The 10,898-nt window shown below is 32.5% G+C and overlaps 1 protein-coding gene across 2 annotated transcripts; it reads left to right on the forward strand.

Moving 5' to 3' along the window:
• Positions 1–2,501: 2,501 nt before the first annotated feature.
• Or49b (Odorant receptor 49b) lies at positions 2,502–10,285 on the forward strand. 2 transcript variants are annotated; one of them, XM_017619791.1, is made up of 7 exons: positions 2,502–3,231; positions 4,719–4,857; positions 4,927–5,197; positions 5,680–5,779; positions 5,855–5,956; positions 6,926–7,033; positions 9,133–10,285. In XM_017619791.1, the coding sequence occupies exons 1-7, from the start codon at positions 2,581–2,583 to the stop codon at positions 9,232–9,234; spliced, it is 1,473 nt and encodes a 490-aa protein (XP_017475280.1). In that variant the 5' UTR covers positions 2,502–2,580; the 3' UTR covers positions 9,235–10,285. The 2 variants fall into 2 exon arrangements, with proteins under 2 accessions (XP_017475280.1, XP_017475279.1); XM_017619790.1 differs by having other exon boundaries at positions 5,680–5,956.
• Positions 10,286–10,898: the final 613 nt, after the last annotated feature.

The following is a 10,898-nucleotide window of genomic DNA, read 5'->3' on the forward strand; positions in this document are numbered from 1 at the left end:
AATTTGTATAGAAAAATTCCCTTCGATCCCTGATCCGGGCAACATCTAAATTAGAAATTGCTTTTCTAACAGCGGCCGCCCATCGGCAGGTATAGAAAACCTCTTAGTGTATTTCTCCTATTAAAAAACTTCTCATAAAATCCATTTGCCCTTCGGTATTCTCTATGACGATATGTCGTAATGATGTCGCACCATGCGTTATCTCATTGTTGAGAACCACATTTAACTGAACCGAATTGAAACGAATAGGAACGGAGCGACGATAAAAACGACAATGCTAACGGGAATAGGCCGGAATAGCAGATTTGTAATAGCATTCTGATCTGATCCTTTGTGTGTAACTATGTATGTATTAGAGGTTTACGCCGAAAGGCTTTGCGGCGGCGGCGTGGTCAACTTCAAAAAGAATCGGCGGCGGCGGCGAGGCCGGCGCGTCTGGAGACGCCGGCGCTACTGCTCATCCTGTCCTGTCATCTCGGCACCCTTAGGCATTCGCCATGGCAATTCAGATTGTAATTGTATTTAATTCATTAATTGAATTAGTTTTAAATTTAAATTATCTTACTTTCTACTTGCAATAAAATCTTGAGTGTCTGCCGCTGATGGATGGGCGAACACACGAAAGTCTGAGGTATATACATATGTACATCTCTATGTTCTCTACAAATCCGTATGTGCTATTTAAATTTAAAGAAATACAAAAATTTACAAGGTCAAGTTATTGGGGTAATTTGTATCGCTGTCAATAAATTTTTGCAATAATCTTATCAACCGTTATGTTAAATTACGGAGTTGTTACGATTTTTTTGGGGGTTATGTATTGAAAACAAGGTTTGGTCTACTTTTTTCCAAAAGTTTAACCCATCAACTCCCACCAGAACGGGCCTTTTTACCCACTGTTTAAAAAATGGCTTATAGATGGTTAAAATTTCCACTAAAATATAATGCGCCAAATTTTTCTTAGGGGAACCGAATGTAATGAAAAATAATAGTAATTTTTAAATAAAATAACTTACGAATGCAAAAATTTGCAAAAAAAAAAAGTTTGCTTTTTATTAAAAGTGTATTAAAAAAAAATTCACAGGAAAATCAACTTGTCTTTGTTTTATCTCTAATAATTGAGAAGTTAGATGCAATAAGGGCGCTTCTGTTAAAACTGCTTTCTGAGATATTGGCGTTAAAGTTTTAGATGTGTTATAACTTTCTTGTTGTTGTAGTATATAAAAAAGTAGTATTGTTGTAGTATTGAAAAAAATTGTCTACTGCGGCAAAAAATCGTCAGATTACCAGTATTTGACTCTAATTTAACTGTAATAAACGCTTTCGATTGAAAAACGTGTTACCTATGTTTTTTCTGAGCTACGCTTTTTTTGGAAATGTTCAGTGGCCCAAATTAAGCAAAAAAAAAACTCCTTTAAAAATGTAATTTTCATTTTCTAAAATAGTGTTTTTTTACGAGGAGTACAAAATTCCTTAGGCGCCGAACGCCGCCGCCGCCGCCGCCGCGCCGATATTTTCGTAATTCGGCGGCGGCGCGTGAAAAATGACAAAAAACGGCGGCGGCGGCGGCGTGGCTCGGCGGCGTATACCTCTAGTATGTATGTATATTATTTGAGTGTTATTTTTCGTTCACAGAGGGCACATGGAAATTCCCATATGCATGTTTAGGAGCGTATTCGATTGATGTGATTGACGGCAATTTAAATTTTCCAACATCGATTCTTTATATGAATTAATTTTCGTGACTTTGGGTTTTTGTAAGTATTTACATCTACATACATACATACATATGTATGTGTATGTGTATGTATGTACAAACATTTTTATGCCCGAGCGCATTTGTGCACAAGGATATAATAACTTTGTTCACATAGATATAGGCATATACTTATATACCAAAATGCTCGGAATGAAGAGAGAAGTCGGTGCAGCTATATCTGTCTGCCCGCCCGTGTGCCCGCGTTAACGATAACCCGAGCATAAATTAAGATTTAAGCAATTCTCAGAAATTTCGATTTTTTTTTGTGANATGCCCGAGCGCATTTGTGCACAAGGATATAATAACTTTGTTCACATAGATATAGGCATATACTTATATACCAAAATGCTCGGAATGAAGATAGAAGTCTGCCCGCCCGTGTGCCCGCATTAACGATAACCCGAGCATAAATTAAGATTTAAGCAATTCTCAGAAATTTCGATTTTTTTTGTGAAATTTTTAATTATTTTTAAATGGCGAGCACATGTCTGAAATTTTTAGTATACGTTTCTTCAGCTGCTAGAATACAAAATCCAACGTGGCGCAACGTTTTAAAGCAATCCGCCATATGTTTTAAACGTTTTTACGCGTTTTTTTTTTTTAAGCGCAAAAATTATCAAAATTCTGCAAAGTTTGACCAAAATTTCTAACTTATTTGGTATTTCATTTTGTAGCCCATCAAATTTTAGTAAAGCCAAATTCAAATTTTAAGTTTCTTTCTTAAGTATTCTAAGGACTTTTTAGTCAGCCCCGTATTTGTACAGGCAAGAAGTATGTATATAAGAAATAAAATGAACTTTTCGTTTCCCATTAGCAATTGAATGTTACGTGAAATAAAGACACCGGCATTATTGTGTTCATTGAGTACTCATCTATTTTCTGTTTTTCAAATTGATTGCTTATTATTTTTCCGTGCTACGTATGCAACTTTTAAGTGCAATGCATTGTGGATAATTGGACTCATGTTTCAACTTATTTGTGTGAATTCGAAATTATCCTTACAAGGTCGATTGCTCATTTGTAATTACAAACATATGTATGTACATACATATGTACATAAATACTTAAAACAGCATGTTTACCAATTTTTGTATAAAAATGAAAAAAAGCCCACCGCGGCAACAGTTCAAATGTTGATTCGCGTTAGTTCATCGTTTGGTCGAGAAAAGAGTGACGGTATGTTTGACGATCTGCAAATGATCTATATGAGTGTACGCATTCTGCGCTTCTGGTCACTGATTTACGAACACACCTGGCGCCGTTATGTTTGCTTATCGATGACAACGTTTTTAGTTTTCACTCAACTCTACTATATGTTTCACACTAGCGAAGGTATCGACGCCATAATTAGGAACTCCTATATGCTGGTGCTTTGGTTCAATACGTTATTGAGAGCTTATTTGTTGCTGTACGATCGGGAGAAGTACGAACGGCTGTTGAGTGATCTAGAAAAATTTTACTATGACCTGAAGGTAAAGTGCTTTTTTGGGATGAAAGTAGTACATATCGCACACCTATGTAGATCGAAAGTTAGCTAACTCAAAATTCAGAGAGGGAAATTTAAGTGCTTGTACTTCGTATAGATTCAACGCAATTACATAATACAAAAACAGGTATAACAGTAGTATTTAGGGTGATGTGTATAATCATGGAGGAAAAATATCTCCATTAATTGGATGCAAGACCTATAAATTGATTTATGCAAAAAAATCGCCCAAAATTATTTTTTAAGTTGATCGCACTTTAGATCTTGGTGTGCGATATGTATATATGTTTTGCACTCTCTTGTGGAGTTCGGCCAGCGTTGGGCATGGCTGTTTAAATGGTTCGAGCTACAAAATCGCCAAATTTTAAGTATTGTTTAATAGAATAATGCAAAAATTTTTGTTACGTCTAAAAAAAACTTACAAATTCGACCTACGATTAATCGAAGTTGATTTAGTTTTTAATTGATTGCTTTAGTTGAGTGATTGTTCTGAAATATTTCCGGTGTTTCCATGCTGGTCATGTATGTTGTTGCGAATATTCGCATTCGCATTAGCAACGGCGGATTATATCTGTAACACATAACGTGTAATGTCAAACAAATCGGAATAGGTTAGTCCCTGGTGCAGCTACCGAAAAAATATATATGTGTTAATCCAACCAGTAAGCCATCTACGTGCCAAATTTCATATCAATCCGTTTAGCCGTTTTTGCGTGATTGAGTAACAAACAACCAAACATATAAACTTTCACATCTACAATATTAGTAAAAAATAACAGTAATATGTATATATACAATAGATGTCACTCCCTGACATATACATACATCCGCAATACTTTCAGATATGAGGCCATGAGAGCAGAAGTGGCCTAAGCCACAATTTTATTTTTTTTTATAGTACGCTAAGCAGCTGTAAATGTGAAAAATAAGCAATACGCGCAATACTTCTATTTTAAAATTTGAGACTATTATAAATATGCTGGTAGGTAGGTACAAACAATTTTTTTTTTTTTTGGGTTAGGCCACTACTGCTCTCATTCTCATTTAGTATGTATAGGTGGCGCCACGCCCACTTTTCCAATAAGATATTTTCCTGCTGTAAAATGGAGCCCATATCTTAAATTAGACCTCAAGCAATACATCGGTGGTAACTGCATTCAATTCCATGTATTAGCTTATGAGTGATGTGTGTACAAACTTACAGACAGACTGACAAAAATTTAAAAATTATTGATTTGGCTTCTGTTGCTCTAATAAAGACCCGCCCATATTCGTTTTTCCTTAATATTTATAATGTAAATACAAGAAAGAAAATCTGTTCCCACATACTTATATATTGATACACATAAAGTTGCTTCAGGAGCACTGAATTACATTACATAAAACATTATAGAAAAAAAATAAACAAATTTAGGTAATTTATAGTACACAGAGCTAAAAACAATTATCTTCTTTTATTTTATATTTTCTCAGAAAACAAAGGATTCCTACATACAAGATCTACTTACCGAGGTCAACTCGACTGGAAAATATATGGCGCGCGGTAATCTCTTTCTTGGACTTCTAACCTGTTTTGGGTTCGCTTTCTATCCACTCTTTACTACCGAAAGAGGTTTGCACTTTGTTGTGTCCATATTTCAGAGCTTGTTTTCCACTAATTTATTTTTTCACTTGTCAATAGTTTTACCTTTTGGTAGCATGATTCCAGGCATTAACGAGTACAAGAGTCCTTTCTACGAGTTTTGGTACATTTATCAGATGATAATCACACCCATGGGCTGTTGCATGTACATCCCTTATACAAGTCTGATAGTGGCTCTGATTATGTTTAGTATTGTGATGTGCAAAGCTTTGCAATTTCGTTTGAAAACTTTGCATCGTGTGCGGCATATTGATGGATTGATTCACAAAAATGTTAAGGAATGTATTCAATATCAGCTAAACATTATAAAGTGAGTAAAGTTAAATTTCTATATTAAATTCTTTTCTAATAGTGTTCATTTATGTCTATACATATACGTATATATATATATATACATTAGGGCGGGTAATTTTTTGTTTGACTATGCGCGTATAGCGTAATATGATTCTACGTGTTATTCTAAGCAAATTGCCCGACGAAGCCAAAGGTCTAAAATCAATTTGGAGTTTGGTCAAATGGCGAAATTAAGTTTCAAAGGAAATATGAAAATTTTCACTGTTGCACCCTCTGGTGGAAGTTTTAAGAAAAAGATAAGTGCAGAAATTGATTCTTTGTACCAAAAAACTCTTTAAAGCATATTTTTATACAAAATGTAGAAGCACTCCTTTTCGACGCTTCTTAGAATTATGCGTAAAGTTCTTCTGTGCTATACGCGCATAGTCGAAAAAATCTCCTATACAAATTGACCCGGTCTAACATACACACAAATACTATATGTATATCGCAATGCAGCTACATCGGTCGAGTGAATGATTTGACAACCTACATTTTTCTTTTGGAATTTCTTGCTTTTGGTACTCTTTTGTGTGCGCTGCTTTTCTTATTAATTATTGTAAGTATTAGTTTAATTTTAAACCAATTCATAAATATCAAGAAAATTACTTATTTCATCAAAATTTTGTTGCAGGTGGACTCAACAGCCCAGACGGTTATTGTTTGTGCTTATATTACAATGATATTTGCACAAATTTTGTCCTTGTATTGGTATGCAAATGAACTTCGGGAACAGGTATTTAGTTAATATAAAGATATGAACAAATTTGCACACACTTTTCTAATTTAAAAAAATTAAGTACAGACGCAAAGAAACTTCTCTCCATAGTTGCCCAAGAGTTCGAATAATAAAAGTTTTTTTCATTTGAGGTGTTCACTGTTTATTATGAAATCGGTTACAAAATGTTCTCGTCAAATGAGGGTAGTCTTCCAGCATTCACTGTGAAATTCTCGCAAAACTTATAGTGTAACCTATACCTATATATAAGTAATAACCTACACAATTTTAATTTTTAAACAAAAAATACAACCAACTTTAATGTTCAAATAAAAATGTCCGATTTTCGCGAAATCTTCGAAAATGCGATCACTAAATCCGTATCGCTACGAACGTAGTATGCACGGTGGCGAAAATATAAATAGGCACGCGACATTTTAACAAGTTTTTCTTTTGTTTATTTAATGTAAATTATAATTTCTTTTATAAAAGTGTAGCTCATCTCTAACAAAAAATATGAACATAATTCAAAATTTATAAAAGTTCGACGAATTTCAACAAATTTTCAAACTTTTTTCTCAGACTTTTTGGAAAAATTTTTGGTATGCAGTTTTGTAGTCCATTAAATTTTGGTGCCCATTAAATAAAGGTCAAGTTTGAAGTGGCTGCAAAATATCGTTGATTTTTAGCATGATTAGACGATGTTACTTTTTTCCAAAAAAAAAAAAAACAATTGCCAAAAATCAACGGTAAGTCCTGGATATTTCAAACTTGATTTATATTATACTAAAATTGAATGACAATAAAAATGTGTTCGTGCTTATCCGAATTCAGTGGCAAAATTGCCGAAAAATTGGACTAAAATGGATTCAATGATATCCCAGATTATTTTATGCAATTCTCAACCCTACTTCATCTCTATTCGATTTACCAAAAATATTTTTACACTAAAAAATCTTACCAATTTTCATTTCTTTGCAATCATAGAATCTTGCCATCGCTGCTGCTGCTTACGATACTGAATGGTTTACATTTCCAATAGCGGTGCAGAAGCATATTCTCTTGATGATACTGCGAGCTCAGAAGCCGCCAGCGGTACGAATGAAGAACATACATACATATTTAATTTCTCTCTTATGCACATACATATCGACGATGCCTTTGCAAAACCGACCAGTTGCAGAACCACCTAAATTGCCGTTGTGGTAAAAATGAGGTTTGGTAACCCTTGGCGGTTTTGCAATTGCTCGATGGGCGGTTTTGCAAAGGCATCGATGATATGTATGTATGTATATTAGACTGCATCACCAAAAAATGTTGCGGTTTTTCCGCCAGAATTACAAAATTTATTATATTTTAAGACGTCCACCAAAATATTTCGGAAAAATTTTAAGATTTAAGTGAGCTGGACCGATTTGAAAATACCTCCAAAAATGGAGTTTTTTATGAATAAAAATAGTTTCTTAAAGAACTTTTTGAAAAAAGTCCCTTCAGATGACAAAACAGATTAAGTTTAAAAAATCTGCATAAAAATATTTAAAAATATTTTCAACGGAATCGTAAGAATAAGATTTTTGATGCGGTTTTTTAACTTTTTTCAGAGATTGATTTACGAAAAACTTGAATAACTGGGCCAAAATTATTCTAATTTTCACTTATGGGATCTCAGTAGAAAGGTATTTTCACACTGTTTTTATTTCTGTCCAAAACTAAGTAATTTCTGTCCCAATTTTTTTTTTTTTCAAACACCAAAACATCTTAATTCAACTTTGAATGACGTTCGTTCATCCTACTTTTCTCGTTCATCCTTTGGATGAGTTTATAAGCAAAGAACTAAAAAGGGTGAGAAAATACCTACCCAATGACACCTCTTAAGTCTAAAACGGAAGAGTTTAGGTGCAGTTATTAGTTTTTCTTATACCAATCTTTGAAAAAAGTTAAAAAAAACAGCATCAAAAATCTCAACATTATGATTCCGTTCCAATTTTTTATTAATTTTTTAAAAATATTTTTATGCAAATTTTTTAAGCTTAAGCCGTTTTGTCATTTGAGGGGATTTAAAAAAAAAATTTTTAAGAAACCATTTTTATTCATAAAAAACTCAATTTTTGGAGGTATTTTCAAATCGGTACAGCTCACTTAAATCTTAATATTTTGCAGAAATATTTTGGTGGACGTCTTAAAATATAATAGATTTTAAAATTCCAGTGGAAAAATAGTACCGATTTTTTTTTGTATGGGGAGTGATGCAGTCTAATGTATAACATTAGACCGTAGCGAAAAAAAGTTTGCCCCCTGAGTTCAAAGTATTTTCAGGGACGGTAATGATTATGCGCAACATAATTTAAATGATCATTTCGTCATTATTTTATGATTTTTATTTTTTCGCTTAAAAATAATAATTATTATTGCATTTTATTTTTTCACTTAACGGAAATAATTATTATTTGATTTTTATATTTTCGATCACAAGTAATAATTATTTTATGATTTTTATTATTTCGCTCAAAGATAATAATTATTATTTTGTTTTATTTTTCCACTAAAAAATAATGATTATTTATAAAATTTAAAAGGTCATACAGACCCAACCAACTAAAATTTTGACCTGAAAATTTTGTGACTTATTCCTTTTATTGGAGTATCTCTACCACATCGGAAATCACGCTGGTATAGCTTTAGCGTTTTTGGATAATCATTATTCTCAATTGAAAAAATAAAACTCAATAATAATTATGTATTACATATCTTTGAGCGAAAAAATAAAATTATATTATTTTTTATCGAAAAAATAAAAATCAAGTAATAATAATTTCCTTTGAGCAAAAAAATAAAACTCAAATATTGTTATCGTTATTTTTTACTGTTTAAACTCAAAAAATCAAAATCTTTGTAAATTACAATAGCACGTACGAATACATATATTAAAATTGTTTTACGATGATTACAAATCATTAAATTTTTGCTAAGAAAGGATTCCTATTAGGACAATGTTAAAAAAATGTTTATTGCCGAATGTAGGTGTCACGGAGAAATTTAAAAAGGCGACCCCAAGCTTCGGATTTTTTTTCGAATCGCCTCGTAAAAAATACTTTAGACTCAGGGGAGTAAGGTGAACTTTTTTTTGTTTGCTTGCAATGTGGTACGGCCATGTGCATACTCATGTACCTATTTCATTTTCTTGTGCTTTCCAGATAATGGTGGGACATATTCATCCTATTTCGTTGGAGCTATTTCAATCTCTACTCAATGCTTCTTATACTTACTTTACATTGTTGAAACGAGTTTACACTTAAGGTTTCCAAATATTCGTGTTAACTACGAATTATGCTACGTAGTTTTTTTTTATAGTAACTGAATGATAAGATAGCACAATGAGAATTCACTAGGCTTGCCCTATTTTTTTTTTATTTATGCACGCCTAAACTATATAAAATACTTTTACGATTTGGCTTTTAATTTAATTTTTATTTCGAATTCATCTTACCTTCAATAGATATTTTCATTTTCAACAACTTTTACTTTTTCAGATAAATAAAGGTATATATTGTATGAATACATTAATATTAATTATTTTCTCCCATGTTATAAACAAAGTTTAGTCAAAGTCTTAAATTTTTTTTATGTTTATTTAATATACTTAGGCATATGCTTCTTTTATATAATTGATTTTAATTAAAATCTACTTTGAAGTATTACATTTGGTTTTTAGCTTATTGCAAGGTGCTAAGTTACGTATACATAGACATATGTATGTAGGTTTGTATCAATAAATCTTCTGAAATATAATTATTTAATAATTAAACAGTATTTCGTTTCGTTCGTACAAACAGTATTGCAATTATTTTGCGTCATTTTGCGTAAAATCTAAAGCTAAAGTAAATGAGGCTAATTTTAGTTATTGAATATAAAATTAAAACATAAAAACACGTTGCACATAAAAATGCATTGCGACTGCTAAACAATGCATGAGTGTATTAAAATAATTAGATCAATGTGCAAGCTGGCATTGCGAAACTATTAATTTTTCACCGTTGAAAAAAATTTTTTTGGGTGCCTATGGACACCGCGATCCAAACATATATACCTGCATATGTATAAGGGAAATAGTAATAAAATGTATATTAGATAAATATTAATCTATAATTCATTTTAATGCAAAAAATGAGAAAAAGTGTGTATACGGGCTTTTCCAAAATTAGAAAAAAAAAATTAAAAATTAGGAATTTTGATAGATGGGTTCCAGAGAAATATTTCGCACTAATGTTGTCACTGTTGTAACAACATGCAAACTCCCCCAATTTGCGGAATGTTGCTGAAGTGACCGATAGTCGCGCAGTTAATCAATCAGCCCTATCACCAATTCCATGTGAATAAATCTTTCCCATAATTTTACATGGAAAACAAAAACAAATTAGGAAAAATTGTTTTTGTTTTATAATTATTTTTTGGGAATATTTGTTGACGTGAAATTCGCGATAGGGCCGAATGCTTTGCCGAATATGTGAATAAAAATTCAACTTGAGTTTCGGCTCAGTTTTCGGAAAACTGCTTAACTCAAGCAACAGCAACTTGCTAGTGCTTGTGGATGTGCTTGGTACGTTTTACCCAAGTCGGTCTCGTATCGTAAAACCGGTCCTCATGATTTATCCGAGTCAATTAATGCATTTCCAACAGAATGAATTATAAGCAACAGTCGGTTCTGCATAACCGGAACGACTAATATTAGCATATGTACTACATATATATCTGGCCAAGAACCGTCAATTCAGCAAAAAAATAAAATTAAAATAAACTTTTGGCGCTTAGTCTTTTGCCAAGAATTTGTCCCACCTTCTTCTCCAACTTGTCCGTCTTTATAACACAAAAAAAGGGACCTAAGTTTAACGCCGCCTCCGAACGACAAATGGTATTAATGGGAAGCCTTTTCAGGACAAAAATATGCTCGGAGGATTGTCAT

The sequence above is a fragment of the Rhagoletis zephyria genome, unplaced genomic scaffold, assembly GCF_001687245.7.
Source record: "Rhagoletis zephyria isolate East Lansing unplaced genomic scaffold, Rhagoletis_zephyria_1.1 Rzeph_scaffold_01955, whole genome shotgun sequence".
Lineage (NCBI taxonomy): Eukaryota > Metazoa > Arthropoda > Insecta > Diptera > Tephritidae > Rhagoletis > Rhagoletis zephyria.

Coding starts and splice junctions, on each gene's coding strand:
- Or49b (XM_017619790.1), top strand. CDS start 2,581: ATGTTACGTGAAATAAAGACACCGGCATTATTGTGTTCATTGAGTACT. Junction 3,232..4,718: donor AATTTTACTATGACCTGAAG/GTAAAGTGCTTT, acceptor ATATTTTCTCAG/AAAACAAAGGATTCCTACAT. Junction 5,957..6,925: donor CAAATGAACTTCGGGAACAG/GTATTTAGTTAA, acceptor TTGCAATCATAG/AATCTTGCCATCGCTGCTGC.